Here is a 16,964-nt window from a genome sequence, read left to right as displayed (position 1 = left end):
ACACCCCCTTTCCCTCACCCCAGAACGTCATGCAGGAGGACAGGTTAGATGGGAGGGACAGAAAATACGTAAGTGGGATAAAACTCGCTCTAGGGACTTCTGAGGGTGACTTGTGCAAAGGTTGGTTCTAGGAAACAGCAGAGAATCTCTGCTTATCCTCATAGATCTGGCAGACCTGGCCTTTCAGAAAGCAACTTGCAGGCTTGGTGTCATTAAACATCTGTATCACAACAGTAAGTGCCTGCCTGTCCCTTTCCCTTAGACAAATATGGCTCTAATAAAGCCAGGCATCTTGCCTGCAAACTGGGGAGTGACCCTCTTAGTATTCTGCCTAGTTATCTAGGTGTAGTAGTTTGCTCTGCTATAGCACAGCTGGGTTCCTGTTTTCCCTCTGGGACAGGGGAGTGAATTTGCACAGAGTGGCTTGTGCCCTATCACTCATCCGTCATCTTGGGGATGGAGTTAGCACTGAGATGCCAAAGAGCCTGCTTAGTTCATAAGTGAATGGGGAGGGGGAAGAGAGGCTTTGCAGGGCTTTAGTAGTGACGAGGGGCTCAGTATCTCCTGGTCCTATTGGAATAAAAGCCACTGGTAGTCCGATCCTTCCTGCAATTGGTGCCCTGCAGCCCAATGACATTTTTATTGAGCTGAGTGGAGTCCTTGCCCCGACTTGGCATCTCAGTGTTGCAATGAACCCTAGGATCTTCACAATTCCATCCTGCATACCTTGGCACAGCCCCTTCCCCATAGACACCTCTGTCTTGTGTAGTTCCCTCTTCCCCCCTGATTCCCTGCATATGCTGCTCCTGCTAGGACTATTCCTCCTCCTCCCCCACAGAGCAGACTGGTGCTGGCCACTCAGGGTTGTGTCATGGCTTCTCTTTGGCCCAGCCTCTGCTGCAGAGTCAGTGCCAGGCCCCAGCCTGAGGGATGGGATGGAACAGGGCATCAGGGAAACAGACCAGGGGAGAGGATATTTGGGCTGGGGTGTGCTCACAGGAGGCCAAAGTCCCCACCTTGGCCCCTCTTACTACAGTCTAGTCTGTTCCCCTGGCAGCTTCGCTCAATCTCTAGGAACATGCTAATCCCTGTGTGGCATCCAGCTGGGGACTGGCTTAAATACTCACTCCTGCTGTATGCTTCTGGTGCAGTAATGTGTTCTCGCCTCACCAGATGGCAATGGGGGGCTGTACCGAGCCCTTGGCGCCCATGGCATCGTGGAGGACATGGAGCAGCGAGGCATCTGGAGCATCCATATGTACTGCGTTGACAACATCTTAGTGAAGGTGGCTGACCCCAGGTTCATTGGGTTCTGCATACAGAAGGGAGCTGAGTGTGGTGCAAAGGTAATGGGGCTGCAGTGGGGTGGAGAGGGCAGAGGAACTGGCTCATACACCCTTGAATACACTGGCACAATTGTCATAATCGCACCATTGGCTGGCATCAGCAGCTCACTCCCCATCAAGGCTGTATCCAGGCTCTTCTGGTTCCTCCGTCAACATGGGCTCTGTAGATCCTAGCGGAGCTGGGACTGCACTCACAGCAATGAATGCTGTGTGGTGCTGTTTTTTCAGGCTGCAACCACGTTAGCCCCTGTAATCAGGGATTGGATGTGGTACGCTCCAATCTCTGTGCATGGCACCATGTGATGCCACTGGCAGGAGACTGCACATCTCCATAATAGGACAGTGTCTCTCCTTTCTCACATAACTTGATGACCAGATGAATAGCTGATAGTTTGTTTAAATTATAATCCCTAGACTTCAGCTTCAGCATGGCCTTGTGGTTAAGAGGCATGAATAGTCCTCTTGAGCTATGTTTCAGAAAGCCTGTGCACCCAGGCAGGTGGCAATGTCTCTGTTTATATGTGGTCTGTATTGTGAAGCTTTTCTCAAGTGCTAGATATCGAACTCTAATATAAAGTTTAGGTTCTGGAGCCTGATTCAGCCCCAGGGGAGCAGTATTGGCTCACTGAGCTGCCCCGATCCAGCCCCTGCTTCAGTGTTCTTGTTTCCAGTTGGTCCTTTTGGATGGCTGAGCTACTCAAGCTCTCCCTTGAGCGGGGAGTAGAGTAGGTGGCTGTTGCTATTTCAGGCATCAGCTCCTTAGTGGACTGGCCATCTGCATGGCACCTACTCTGTTTGTGTAGTGCATCCAACAGAATTACATTAAACATATTAGGGTTGCAAAGTTAATCACTCAAATTAGGAGATGCCTGTGCACCCTTAATCCAGTCCTCTTGTGTATGTAGTACAGCTGTTAATTACTTGATCACATACTACTACCACAAGACCCCACCTCAGTCCATGCACAGGATTGATGATGCATGTTGAACAGGTATTGAGGATTTTGTCCTCATTCAGTGCATAGCCCATGTGTTTACTGTTCGCCGTCCAAATCCTGCCAAATACAGAATAAGTTACTCATGGGTTCTTCTGTGGTGCTCTCCTCATAGTCTTAGTTCTGTGCAGACATTACTGAATGTGGTATCTCACCCCTGTGAGATGAGTGGGTGATATCCCTGTTTTACAGCTGGGGAACTAAAGCACAGATTATAGCCAAGTGTCAGCTAACTTTCAGTGCCCAATTTGAGCAGCCTAGGACCTGATTTTTGTTCAGAGTACTTAGAACTTCATAACATTTCACATGTTGAAAGCACAGCTCTTGTTGATCTCATTTGCAACTGAGAGTGAGAGAGCACTCTGCAAATCAGACCCCACGATCTCAAGTCAAATACCTAGAAAATGAGGACCACAGTTAGTGCCAACCTGCAAAAAATCAGACTTAGGTTAAAATGATTAAAAACAAACCTATAAGAACAGCCATACTGGGTCAGACCGATGGTATCCTGTTTTCTGACAGGCCAGAGCTTCAGAGGGAATGAACAGAACAGCCAATCATTGAGTGATCCAAATTATCCATACTTGTATACAATTAAAGTTGAAATTGACAGTCTGAGGCCCAAACTTACTTTGATCTATTAAAACCATTTAAATAAATGCTTGATCAATGAGCTCTCAAACTTCAATGAATTAAAGGGTGCTGCTTTTTTACAATCTGAGGTGATCTCAAAAGTTAAATTTATAAATGTCAGTATCATAAAGTACATTAAGTATCAATTTCAGGCTTTCCAGAAGAGCAGATGCTTGTATTTCAGTTCCTGTTGTGCAGAAAAGCTTTTGCCTTAATTGCTTTTGCCTTCAGTTTAGCTAGCAGTTACAGAGAACACTTTCTCCATTTGGACTAGTTAATTCAAAGTTGAGAAATCAACTGGGAGTTGATTTCAGTAAGCTAGGTGTTCAAAAATCCTATGAGGCGTGTATGTGCATCTTTAGGTGCCTAATAATTTGGAAAATACGGCTGTGGGCAACCTTACTTATTTGTTTTTATATAGTTAAATAAAATTACCTTATACACCTCTACCTTGATATAACGTGACCCGATATAACACTAATTCTGATATAACGCGGTAAAGCAGTGCTCCGGGGGGGGAGGCTGCACACTCTGACGGATCAAAGCAAGTTCGATATAACGCAGTTTTACCTATAAGGTGGTAAGATTTTTTTTTTTGGCTCCAGAGGACAGCGTTATATCGAAGTAGAGGTGTATTTAATAAAAAAAACAACTTTAAAATGTTTTTGTGCATTTTAAATTGAATTCCTATTTCCATCCAAATGCAGTTTGACACAGATCTCAACCAAATTAAGAAATACATCTTTCACCATTTTCTAACAATCAATGTAAATTAAGAATCTGAATAAATGTATGTTCAGCTGTCATTTAAATTTATATTGATAGTGTGTCCTTCTTAGCACAAAGTACCCATCTATCTACTGTATCTATTTATTTAAAAATGAGAATCTACTTTTATTTAAGAAAATAACTAAAGTACAAATGCAAAGCACAGTTAAAGCCAATTTTAACCTAATCCACCCTCTCTGGGAGAGAAGGATTAGAATCCTGTTTCCAGAGCAGCATTCAGCTACCTTTTTTCCTGAAATCCCCTGTTTCATTCACTACAATCTCCCACCTTCTGCAACAGCTGAGGCAGAGGTCCATCAGACCACAGCCTTGACTCATCCCCAGACCAGGTCTGTCCTGTGCACTGAATGAAGCAGGGGTGATGTGGAGAAAACAGTATGATCGTGTAATTAAAGAAGCATCATAAGGTATATGCACAGGGGGCTAAATAAAAGTTTCCTGGGAAACCATAGTTCTGGCACTTCCAAATGACCATGTTCAATTTTGTAATCACAAGTTTCTTAACATTTTTAATGTAATTTCCCAATTTTTTTAAACTTAAATGCAAACTTCATCCTGTAAAACCATGTTAGCTCACTCTCATGGCACATCAGCAAGGTCAGGACCTTCAGATTCACTGCACCAGTAATGGCATAACTGATATCTTTGTTGACCTGCTACTAAGGAGGAAATAGACACGTTTTACCCATGGTCTAGCTATGTGCTACAGAGCAGAAAAATGGTGGGACTAACCAATAATAAGTTCAGTTCAGGTTCTGAAGGTTTAGCGGTTATAGCTCCTGTTTCTGCGCATGGTCCCCCTTCCCCTCTGCATTTCTTCTTTGTCCTCCTTCACCCCTTTGCATTACAGTCATGCAGGTGTGGGACCTGGCAGCATTGAAAACACAAGTCAGCTGTTATCATTGTACCCTGCACCACAGAGACCCCTGGCTTCTGGAAGAAGCAATTGTAGGGAAGTCTTGCTCAGGCCCAGCAGCCTGGGATCAAGTAGGCTCAGTTGTCTGGGGATGGCACATGGTCAGCCTGGCATGTCGAGGCTGTGAAGGGATGGAGCATGGTTTAAAAAAGGAAGCACCAGAGAAGGGGTCGGCTTATGAACGGTTATAGAGAGGGAGAGGTGAGACACAGCCCCTCCCCCCAACAGAGGGGGCAAGGAGAGGCAGCACAGCCAGCAGACCCAGAAGGGAAGAGGTGGGGCCAGAGTCTCTCCGCTTCTGGCCACGCTGCTCTCCCCCCAACCTCCAAAGCAGCTGCAGCTCCAGGGCTGGCAGGCTGCAGCCGTGCTGCTCAGCCCCACCCCCCAGAGCAGGCTGTGGCCACGCTGCCCGGCCTGCCAGAGCACGCTGCAGCCGTGCCGCCCGGCCCAGCCCGCTGGAACATGCTGTGGCCGTGCTGCCTGATCTGGCCTGCTGGAGCATGCTGCGGCCGCGCTGCCCTGCCTGCCGGAGCAGCTCCAGCCAGGCCAGAGACATCCTCCCCAGATAAGGTGGGAAGGGATGGGATGGGGAGAGTGTGGGGGTCCCAGACTAGGGGTGGGGTCCTGTGGGGGCTGGTCACAGGGGTTACTCCCCTGACCCCCAGTTTCTCCCCCCCAAAAAATTTCCCCACCAGTTGCTGTCCCGGCCCGTCAGGGTAAGCTGCTGGCACACCGGGACACTTTGTTTACTTAGGTTTACCTCCATGCCTGCGGACGCTTGCAGTAAACAAACCATCTCAGCCCGCCAGCGGCTTATCCAGATGGCCCGGGAACCAAAGTTTGAAAAACGGCTTGACAAAGCCCTGGCTGGGATGATTTAGTTGGGAATTGGTCCTGCTTTGAGCAGGGGGTTGGACTAGATGACCTCCTGAGGTCCCTTCCAACCCTGAGATTCTATGGTTGGTGCAGATGGACTCTTCAAAGAATTGTTTGGCCTGATTTGTGTTAATTCTCACAGGGAGAGCAAAAGGCACCTCCCAGACTCCAGCATTATGATGCCCCCACCTACATAAGCTGCTAGCACTTCTCTGGGGAATGGCTGCAAGACTTCACTGAGCATGGGCAGAACATATCTCCCTGTTCTCTGAAACCACTGAGCTATCTGTGCTGTATCTTTTAATAAGAGACAGCCGCCATGGAAAACTTCAGCCTAAATTGGTTAAGTTCAGCAAATTTATAAGCAAACAGGGTCATACAATGGGAAGTGGTAGGCACTGTAACTATAAGTGTTGCTATGTGTATTGTCTATAACAGGGGTGGGCAAACTTTTTGGCCCGAGGACCACATTGGGGTATGGAAATTGTAGGGCGGGCCATGAATGCTCACGAAATTGGGGTTGGGGTGTGGGAGGGGGTGAGGGCTCTGCCTGTGGGATCAGAAATGAGGAATTCAGGGTGTGGGATCAGGCTCTGGGCTGGGCAGGGAGGGTGGGGTGTGGGGAGGAGAATGTGAGCTCTGGCTGGGGGTGTGCTCTCTGGGGATGAGGGGTTTGGGGTGTAGGAGGGTGGTCCGGGCTTGGACCCAGGAGTTTGGAGAGCGGGAAGGGGATCAGGGCTGGGATAGGGGGTTGGGGAATGGGGAGGTGAGGGCTGTGGATGGGGGGGTGAGGGCTCTGGAGTGGGACTGGGGATGAGGGGTTTGGGGTGCAGGAGGGTGCTCTGGGACTGAGGGGTTCAGAGGGCATGAGGGGGTTTGGGGTATGTGGGGGGGCAGGGGTTGCTTGGGGGGGGGGGCAGGCTCCGGGCAGTGCTTACCTCAAGTGGCTCCTGGAAGTAGTGGCATGTCCCCCCTCCGGCTCCTACGCACAGGCGCTGCCCCCGCAGCTCATATTGGTCGTGGTTCCCTTCTGCCCCGACGCATAGGAGCCGGGGGGGGGACATGCTGCTGCTTCTGGGAGCCGTGCAGAGTGGCCCCCGACCCTGCTCCCCACCTGGAGCACTGGAGCAGGGCAAGCCCTAGGCCCTGCTCCCCAGCAGGAGCTGGAGGACTGGATTAAAATGGCTGGCAGGCCAAATGTGGCTTACGGGCCATAGTTTGCCCACCCCGGTCTATACAAAATATTTGGGTACAGTAGTGTATGGGTGGAGCTTGCCCTGGGGAAACTGGTGAACCTTAACCCAGCAGTGGGCTTCTGGGATGTCCAGCTAAAATCCTGACAAATGTAAACTCTCTGGGCTAATTAAATAATGAAAGACTAATTCCTGGGGATGCCAGGTTAGCAATGCGAAGTCCAGATAAAGGGCACAGTCCACATCGGTGCTTCTGGAGCAAGCCTCTCACCTGCTGGAGACTGCTAGGAAGAGCAGTCAGGAAACCTTTCCAGTCCAAGCAAAAAACCACTTGCCCACCCACTTAATAAATACTACTAAGCACCCTACCATGCTTCCCTCTCCAGACACTTGTCATGTCCCTGCTGACTGGCTTTCTCTTTCCCTTGTGTCTTGGGCTAGTTTTTCATTTATGTGCACAAAATTCTTTTTCTCTGCTTCCAGACCCCTGCTGCACCACTGACTCCTCACATCAGTTCTGTTTCTCTCCACCAAAGGCTTAATGCTTTTAAATCTTCCCCCTCCCCACAAGCAAACGCTCACCTGTGCTATCTCTTTGCAGCAGTGGTTTAGAGCAGGGGTGGCTACTCCTGTCCTCAGTGGGGAAGGACTGCTTGGGGCAAACATGTCAGCTCACTGCCTGGCTGTTCCCTTTGGGGTACAGTTTCCCTAATGATCCTAGAGGGCCTGGGGGTCTGTCTCTACCTTCTCTTGTGCCGAAGGGGGTGCGCACTGGAGCGACCATACTCTTTGGCTCTCACCTAGAGAGGGATGAGGAACTAGTTCCCTAGTCTTCACCTCCCTGAGTAGGAGGGGGTTGCGGGGAGGCAGAGCTGGAGTGCCCTGCTGGCCAAGGAGGGCAGAAGGGAAGTGCTTTGGTCCAGGGTAGGGGGAATCCAGTGAAACGGCAGCTCTCCACTCCCTCTCAATGAGCCCAGGGTCTGGGAGTCTGGAAAAGAAAAGCTGCTGGGATGTAACTGCAGTAGTCTGCAGGGTGAAGTGCATGCACTCTCTCCTGATAGCAGAGGCAGTGGGTTTATAGGCAGGTGATAGAACACATTTCTGCTTTTTCCCCCTCCACTGCACTTCTACTTAAGTCCAGTCACTCTGTCTACTGCCCTCATGAACAAATTAGAGGATGTTGTATTAGGCTGTGAGGCAGTCATAACAGTGCAGTAAATAAAGACTGATGACTTCCAGTCCTCTTCAATAACTGATGCTGTCAGAATTCCAGCAAGGTACTCTACATATCTAGGCTGCTGACGTTCTTGCTCAGCAGGTAACCCTTCATGGCACTGGCCAGCTCTGTGTACTGGACATAGACAGTTAAAAGGAGCAGTGAATCTTGTATGTTCAGACATGGCTTGCTTAGAAGAACAAAGCAGCTGTATCCCATGCATGCAAACACATCTGCTAGGAGTGGTTCCATGCCTCTTTGACTGCTAGCTAAGGGGAATACTAAAATGCAAAGGCTTCCAAGATCTTGGCTCAGTCTGGCTCCTGAGGCTTCAAAGATCTCAACAGCCCAACACTGTGGCATTTAATTTCAAGAGGGGGAACTATGCAAAAATGAGGGGGTTAGTTAAACAGAAGTTAAAAAGTACAGTGACTAAAGTGAAATCCCTGCAAGCTGCATGGGCGCTTTTTTAAAGACACCATAATAGAGGCCCAACTTCAATGTATACCCCAAATTAAGAAACACAGTAAAAGAACTAAAAAAGAGCCACCGTGGCTTAACCACCATGTAAAAGAAGCAGTGAGAGATAAAAAGACTTCCTTTAAAAAGTGGAAGTCAAATCCTAGTGAGGCAAATAGAAAGGAGCATAAACGCTGCCAAATTAACTGCTTGAATGTAATAAGAAAAGCCAAAGAGGAGTTTGAAGAACGGCCAGCCAAAAACTCCAAAGGTAATAACAAAATGTTTAAGTATATCAGAAGCAGGAAGCCTGCTAAACAACCAGTGGGGCCCCTTGATGATCGAGATACAAAAGGAGCGCTTAAAGACAATAGTCATTGCAGAGAAACTAAATGGATTCTTTGCTTCAGTCTTCACGGCTGAGGATGTTAGGGAGATTCCCAAACCTGAGCCGGCTTTTGAAGGTGTCAAATCTGAGGAACTGTCACAGATTGAAGTGTCACTAGAGGAGGTTTTGGAATTAATTGATAAACTTAACATTAACAAGTCACGGGGACCAGATGGCATTCACCCAAGAGTTCTGAAAGAACTCAAATGTGAAGTTGCAGAACTATTAACTAAGGTTTGTAACCTGTCCTTTAAATCGGCTTCTGTACCCAATGACTGGAAGTTACATTAGCTAACGCCAATATTTAAAAAGGGCTCTAGAGGTGATCCCGGCAATTACAGACCGGTAAGTCTAACGTCGGTACCGGGCAAATTAGTCGAAACAATAGTTAAGAATAAAATTGTCAGACACATAGAAAAACATAAACTGTTGAGCAATTGTCAACATGGTTTCTGTAAAGGGAAATCGTCTTACTAATCTATTAGAGTTCTTTGAAGGGGTCAACAAACATGTGGACAAGGGGGATCCAGTGGACATAGTGTACTTAGATTTCCAGAAAGCTTTTGACAAGGCCCCTCACCAAAGGCTCTTAAGTAAAGTAAGTTGTCATGGGATAAAAGGGAAGCTCCTTTCATGGATTGAGAACTGGTTAAAAGACCGGGAACAAAGGGTAGGAATTAATGGTAAATTCTCAGAATGGAGAGGGGTAACTAGTGGTGTTCCCCAAGGGTCGGTCCTCGGACTAATCCTATTCAACTTATTTATAAATCATCTGGAGAAAGGGGTAAACAGTGAGGTGGCAAAGTTTGCAGACGATACTAAACTGCTCAAGATAGTTAAGACCAAAGCAGACTGTGATGAACTTCAAAAAGATCTCTCAAAACTAAGTGATTGGGCAACAACATGGCAAATGAAATTTAATGTGGATAAATGTAAAGTGATGCACATTGGAAAAAATAACCCCAATTATACATATAATATGATGGGGGCTAATTTAGCTACAAGTCAGGAAAAAGATCTTGGAGTCATCGTGGATAGTTCTCTGAAGATGTCCGCGCAGTGTGTAGAGGCGGTCAAAAAAGCAAATAGGATGTTAGGGATCATTAAAAAGGGGATAGAGAATAAGACTGAGAATATATTATTGCCCTTATATAAATCGATGGTACGCCCACATCTCGAATACTGCATACAGATGTGGTGGTCTCATCTAAAAAAAGATACTGGCATTAGAAAAGGTTCAGAAAAGGGCAACTAAAATGATTAGGGGTTTGGAACAGGTCCCTTATGAGGAGAGATTAAAGAGGCTAGGACTCTTCAGCTTGGAAAAGAGGAGACTAAGGGGGGGATATGATAGAGGTATATAAAATCATGAGTGATGTGGAGAAAGTGGATAAGGAAAAGTTATTTACTTATTCCCATAATACAAGAAGTAGGGGTCACCAAATGAAATTAATAGGCAGCAGGTTTAAAACAAATACAAGGAAGTTCTTCTTCACGCAGCGCACAGTCAACTTGTGGAACTCCTTACCTGAGGAGGTTGTGAAGGCTAGGACTATAACAGCGTTTAAAAGAGAACTGGATAAATTCATGGTGGTTAAGTCCATTAATGGCTATTAGCCAGGATGGGTAAGGAATGGTGTCCCTAGCCTCTGTTTGTCAGAGGATGGAGATGGATGGCAGGAGAGAGATCACTTGATCATTGCCTGTTGGTCCACTCCCTCTGGGGCACCTGGCATTGGCCACTGTCGGTAGACAGGATACTGGACTAGATGGACATTTGGTCTGACCCAGTACGGCCGTTCTTATGTTATGTTCTTATGGGCTTAGCTACCCCATGCCCATTTAAACTAATGGCAAGAGTGCATTAAATTCCTCTCAGTGGCCAGCTTTGGAAAATCTCTGCCTTGAGGAATTTATTTGCCTGGCCACTACATATCTCTAGCCAATAAGAATTCATTATTTGTGTCCTGGGCCCTGGCACAGCTGATCATCTGCTCAATCTTAACTTTATATTAGCAATCACTTTTGAACCCAATTTCTTTGACACTAAGAAGGTGGAATCTCCAGGTTCCCTCACAAAGCTTACCTTAGATGAGCAGTATTTTAATTCTCCCCCTTTTAAAAAAAGCAAACATATTTAACATTAAGCTGCCTTTGTGGCCTGCACTAGGTATTTCCACAGTTGCATGGTTGAAAGTATGTGCAAAAATGGGATCTCGCTGAAATAGCTGCACAAACTCCACAGCTGTACAGGGGATAAGAGTTGGGCGTCTGGTTTTGAACAGTGCAGTTTTCAATTGGACTGTGTTTGGCAAGTGAGGCTGGAGACTAAGGCCTTGGCTACACTTGAGAGTTACAGCGCAATATAGCCACCCACAGCGCTATACCTCACTCCCCGTCCACACTGGCAAGGCAGGTACAGCGCTGTATCTCCATGGCTACAGCGCTGCAGGTACTCCACCTCCCCGAGAGGATTAACAGCTGCTGCGGAGTGGCTGAGATGCTGCTGCTCCAGTGTTAACGGGGAGTAACCTTATTACCGGTGATTGACCTCCAGAAACTCCCCATAATCCTTTTAACTGAAGCTTCCTCTCTTTGTTTTGTTGTGAACTCCTGAGGCTCCGTTTGGGGAGCTGCTTATCAAAAAAACAAACACAGCTACTGTTTGCTGTGAATGAGTAAAGGCAGGCAGGGGGGCTCCCTTTGGAACGCCCACAGCTAATGTTTGCTTGAAGAGAGAGGCAGGGAGGGGGTTCGATTCCGTTTTGAGCAGCTGCTTATCTGGTCTATGAGGAAAAAAAACAGCTGCTGTTTGCTTTCAGTGAGTGAGAGGGGGTGGAGGAGGGAGGGGGGTCGGAACTTACAAGGCAGCCTGCTGACACTCTCAGCACTTCAAAAACCCACTCTCTCTCCCCCCCGCTCCCTGTCACACTCCACACCACCCCCACCCTTTTGAAAAGCACATTGCAGCCACCTGAACGCTGGGATAGTTGCCCATAATGCACCGCTCCCAATGCCGCTGCAGATGCTGCAAATGTGGCCACGACAGTGCGCTGGCAGTGTGGACAGACTGCAGCGCTTTCCCTACTCAGCTGTACGAAGACAGGTTTAACTCACAGCGCTGTACAGCTGCAAGTGTAGCCATACTCTAACACTCAGTGAGGAGTAGCTGCTTGAAAGGTGTCAGTCTGCGAAGGTCGACCACAATCGTTGTGGGTTTTTTCTCATTTTTTGCCAAACTGAAGGGAGGAAGAAATTGTGCTCAAACTCCACTGTTTGGGCTGAGATCAGGCAAGGGAAACTTCATACAAAAGCAAATATTTCCGGAGGTGATGGACATTTGAAAATAATGGTTTATAATGGAAGCCTGGACATAATACAATACCTGATACGCATTCTAGTGCTGCCTGGTACCATATGCTGTCTCTGGGGGATATGTGAACCTCTACAGAGTTCTGATTTTTCTAAACACGGCTGAGTACTGTCGTGTTGGAGGGGGTGACTGCCTGCTGCTTGGCTGGCTGCAGTGATTTGATTCTGGCCCATGTCTCAGTGCAGCTTGTGCTAGCCCCCATGATCCCCCCAAAGCACTTGTGATTGGACACTTCAGTTTGCACCAGAATGGCCTTCAGATTCCATGCAGGCAAGGAGACTCATCCAAGGAGGGACCTGGTAGTTTGTAGTTCTGTGTGGGGAGTGCCCTAGTGGTAGGACACATAGCTTTATGCTGTAAGACTCTTCTCTAGTGCCACACGAGGCTTCCCATGCACTCCTCACCACTACCGAACACCAGATACTCTGGGGATATAAAGCCGTGTCTGCTGTGACTTACCGTATCCATCTCTAACTAAAGATCTCAGTGGAAGGGCCTTCAGGGCATGCCTGCGTCCATTCCTAGGAAATCCCCTCCTGCCAAGCCACTTTTATTTGCATCCAGCCTCTTTTGACGAAGAGCACAAGGGGGAGCTAGCCCCACGAGCCGCGTCTAAGAAAGCTCAGCACCCACAGCCGGGACCAAGTTTTTAGAAAGCCCAAGGCAGCAGCTGAGCTCTTTCATATTCCAATAGCTGGCCCAGATTCTCTAGTGTTCAGCACCAAGGTGAGTGGCCAGCCTGCCACAGAGAGCAGTCGGAGACCTGCTGCCTCCGCAGATGACACTTGTGGGCAAGGCCTGTTTCAGTGTGGCTAGACAGTCTCATTCAGCTCCTGTGCAATGCAGCCCGAAGGGCAAGCCACTCGCTGCTCCGTTTTCTCTCCCCAGCTCCATGTCCTCTGTTGATTCTCCATGGGCAATGTGAACATGGAGTGTCCTACCAACTGCAGAGCCAGTCCCCGTAGCAGGAGGGAGACAGCAGTATTCTGTCCTTCGTCTGGTGCACCTAGGGTGACCAGATCACCCAAGTCAAATATCGGGACGCGGGGGGGCGGGGCAAAAAAAACAAAAACAAAAACCCCTTCCTCCACAAGCGCTGGAGGGAGGCCCAGGAGATGCAGGGGGAGCGCGGGGCCAGGGTGAGTGAGAGTTCGGCCTGGCCCCGAGCAGGCAGGACTCAGTCGGGCGGTAGGGAGAGTAGGGGGGCGGCCCGTGGGGCCAGGCGGCAGCTGTTCTCCCCCCCTGGGCAGCGGGACTCGGGAGCAGCCGCTGCTGCAGCTCCCACTGCCACGGGGGGAGGAAGCGGCCGATGGCCAAGCTCGGCGGCTGCGGCTCTGGCGCCCGAGCCCGGGCCTGCTGCGGGGACCCAGCAGCATGCACGCTGCGCCCAGCCCCTGGCCAATCGCGTCTGGGCTGCTGCCCAGCTGGTGCAATCCCGTGGCGGCCCCGGGGCGGAGGCATCGGCAGCCCAGCCCCGTTCGTTCCCCTGCAGGACCCGAGCGGGACGGGGGGGCTGGGGCCTGCTGCCCCCACTCCGGGGCCGCCGCGGGATTGCACCAGCTGGGCAGCAGCCCAGACGCGACTGGCCAGGGGCTGGGCGCAGCGTGCGCGCTGCTGGGTCCCCGCAGCAGGCCCGGGCTCGGGGGGTTCGGGCCCGGGCACCAGAGCCGCAGCCGCCGAGCGCCATGGCCGCTTCCTCCCCCCGCGGCAGTGGGAGCTGCAGCAGCGGCTGCTCCCGAGTCCCGCTGCCCAGAGGGGGAGAACAGCCGCAACCTGGCCCCGCGGGCCGCCCCCCTACTCTCCCTACCGCCCGACTGAGTCCTGCCTGCTCGGGGCCAGGCCGGACTCTCACTCACCCCAGCCTTGCGCTTCCCCTGCATCTCCGGGGCCTCCCTCCAGAGCTTGCGGAGGGAGGAGGAAGGGTGAGCCTGGGGAAGAGGCGGGGATTCGGGAAGGGAGCCAATGGGGGAAGGAGGGGGCGGAGTCGGGCGGGGGGGGGCGCATGCACTTCCGGGCTCCGGAGCATTTCCTTGTTTGTCCAGTGTCCTGACCACACATCGGTCGGGACGTAGGACAAACAAGGAAATATCGGGACAGTCCCGATAAAATCGGGACGTCTGGTCACCCTAGGTGCACCAGATGCTGCCACAGGAGAGGAGCTGTCTGTGGGAGTGAAATCCTCTCCTGGCAGAACAATGTTTCTGGGAGAAGGAAGCAGAGGACTGGATAGCCTGTGAGGGAGAGGGGCAGGTGCCAGGGAAGCACATGTAGGGGACAGGGCTTGGATGGAGGGGGCAGAGCTGTAGAACAGATTGGGATAAAGAGGGTTGATTTATCCTCTCTTTTTTTTCCTTTCTAAGGACAAAAGCATCACCTAAAAGCCAGTGTAAAAGTTGTGAACCCCTGTGCGAGGTGCTCCCACTCGTGCCCCTTTCTGCACTGGCTGTGGTAACCCACTTCACCCCCTTACAGGGACTTCCCGGACAAATGCCCTTTCATCTGAGTTCTCCTGTGTCTGTTCTCTGGGCAGGTGGTGGAGAAGACAAACCCCATGGAGCCAGTGGGCGTGGTGTGCAGAGTGGATGGCATGTACCAGGTGGTGGAGTACAGCGAGATCTCCCTGGCCACAGCACAGAAACGTAGTTCCGATGGCCGGCTGCTGTTCAACGCAGGCAACATTGCCAATCACTACCTCTCAGTGCCCTTTCTGAGAGATGTTATCAAGTACGGGCAAGCTTGGACCAGGGGCTGTGTATTAGTGCAGTGCCAAAGAGAAGAGCTGGGACTTGGAAATCTAGCCTGGTCCTATTGCAATCAGGCAAAAGCTCTTGGGCAGCATATCACTCTGTTAAACACTACAGGGGTTGCAGCTTTCCCAGAGCAAAGTAGGATGAGGGGTGGGGCCTGAGTGTCTCCTTCTGGCACTAGTATTTCTCCTCCTAGCCCCTTTCTTCACAACCACCTTACCTCAGCAGCAGCCCAGTGGCTGTGTTCACGCTCACCATGTGTGGTAAAGTCCAAGCTAAATGGTGGAAGGCAGGAGACTTTCATCTCTGGTCAGAATGAGGCTGTTCTCTGAACTTTGTGGCACCCCTCAGGAAGTAGAAATCAACCTCAGTGTGCAAGATAGGTAAAGTACCCTGCTGCTGCTGTTCTCGCTATAGAGACAGCTCTCAGAACCAGCAATCCAAACCCCCGCCCTAAAGTGACGTGGGTAAAATGGCAAACTACCTCTGCCTTCACTAGGTTCCTGCTTCGGTGAGGTTGGGACCCCCTGCCACCTGGGAACAAAAGCCACTTACATCCTTGCAGACAGGACGGCTGAGAGTCCGGGCATGATGAACGCTCTCCCATTATGTCTGGAATGAATTGTAACACCTGTCCCCAGGCCCACAGTCCCTCACTGCCCTGACTATATTGCACTACTGGCAGAAGCCCTAGCTGTCATTACTGAGCAGGGACCAGCTGCAGTATGCATTGTTGCCATTATTGTAGCCTCAGGTGGCCTTCTAGCATGTCTATTCACATGGTCATCATAGTGAAAGCTGGCGCTCCTTGGAGCAGACATCACACTGTTATTCTCCAGATGTCTCGCCACTTTAGAATAGTTCCTCTTGCTCTCAACCCCCTAAATTCTCTTTTCCATCACCCCTATACATTCTCTGCCCCTGGCAAGACTGGGACTGGTTAATATTGCTTCACTTCTTAATGTAAATGGAGCATATTGTTTTGTGAGTGTGGGGCAGCTGGGAGGTGGCTGCTGGGGCTGGGAATATGTGGACTGGGACGGTCACTGACAGGTAAATAAGGAAACAAAACAAAAACTGCTTCTAGAAACTAAAGCACAATTAGCAAGGGTTGAAACCCAACTGGACTGTCTAGCAAGATTAATAACAGGCACTAGGATGCATATGTGCAGCCAACAAAGCACTGAGGCAAGGGCCAAGATCTGGCCCTGTACATGAACTTCTTCCCCTCCACAAATCCCTCAGGAGCATCGTGTGCACAGCACCGGGCCTGGAGTATCAGCATCATGCTTTGTCACCCTCTCGTGCTCTGTCCAACAGTTTGCTCTGCTCTGCTCTCCTGTCTTTCAGCAGGAGGCGGAAGCACTGGAGTACCTGGGCTTCCTCCACTCCAGCTGCACAACCTGCAGAGAAGGTTGTGAGCCTGCCAACACTCCCAGAAGCTAGGGAAGAGGGGGACAGAATGGTTTGATCCAGGGGGCATTAAATGGGCACCAACAGCAGGAGGAGGGCAGGTTGTAGGGAGTTTGGTTTTTTGTATTCTGGCCATAGGGCAAGCAAAGTGCAGGCAGCTGGAGGACCAAAAGAGGAGGCAGCTGGGAGGACGATACACCCCCTCATTACCAGCTGCTCCTTGGCCAGAATGACTAGAGGACAGTGGCGGCTAGACCATGCCTTCTAACTGTAGGAGGTTCTGACTCCTCTTTCTTGCCCTGCCAGCATTTACGAACCTCAGCTGAAGCACCACGTGGCCCAGAAGAAGATTCCGTACGTGGACATCACCAGTGGGCAGTTGGTCAAGCCAGACAAACCGAATGGCATCAAGATGGAGAAGTTTGTCTTTGACATCTTCCAGTTTGCCAAGTATGCCCTGGGCTCTGCTGCTTGTTACTCAGATGGTAGAATATTGCTGTACCCTCTTCTGGGGCTGCTCCAAGGAGGAGCTGGGTATGCCAGGTGTTACTGGCAATTACTGTATTGGTGTTGGTATGCTATAACCGAGCACGGACTCGGCCGCTCAGTGGCAGTGGTCTC

At 50.2% G+C, this 16,964-nt stretch overlaps 1 protein-coding gene across 4 annotated transcripts in view; it reads left to right on the top strand.

Moving 5' to 3' along the window:
• Nucleotides 1–16,964, top strand: part of UAP1 (UDP-N-acetylglucosamine pyrophosphorylase 1) — a 41,562-nt gene that overhangs the window by 14,719 nt on the left and 9,879 nt on the right. For 3 of the 4 annotated variants that reach the window (XR_003370005.2, XM_024208112.3, XM_024208111.3), the window contains exons 4-6: nt 1,174–1,346; nt 14,714–14,907; nt 16,650–16,793. Coding sequence is in view for 3 of the 4 variants with exons in the window: in XM_024208112.3 (XP_024063880.2) it covers nt 1,174–1,346; nt 14,714–14,907; nt 16,650–16,793 (511 nt within the window). In the remaining variant the exon portion in view is untranslated. Of the gene's footprint in view, nt 1–164; nt 234–1,173; nt 1,347–14,713; nt 14,908–16,649; nt 16,794–16,964 lie in introns of all 4 variants that reach the window. The other variant, XM_024208109.3, reaches the window with a different exon arrangement.

This window comes from Terrapene carolina, unplaced genomic scaffold (genome assembly GCF_002925995.2).
Source record: "Terrapene carolina triunguis isolate 2854851 unplaced genomic scaffold, T_m_triunguis-2.0 Scaffold212, whole genome shotgun sequence".
In the NCBI taxonomy this organism is placed as follows: domain Eukaryota; kingdom Metazoa; phylum Chordata; order Testudines; family Emydidae; genus Terrapene; species Terrapene triunguis.
The sequence above is the reverse complement of the archived record's forward strand: the minus strand, read 5'-3'. Positions and strand labels throughout refer to the sequence as shown.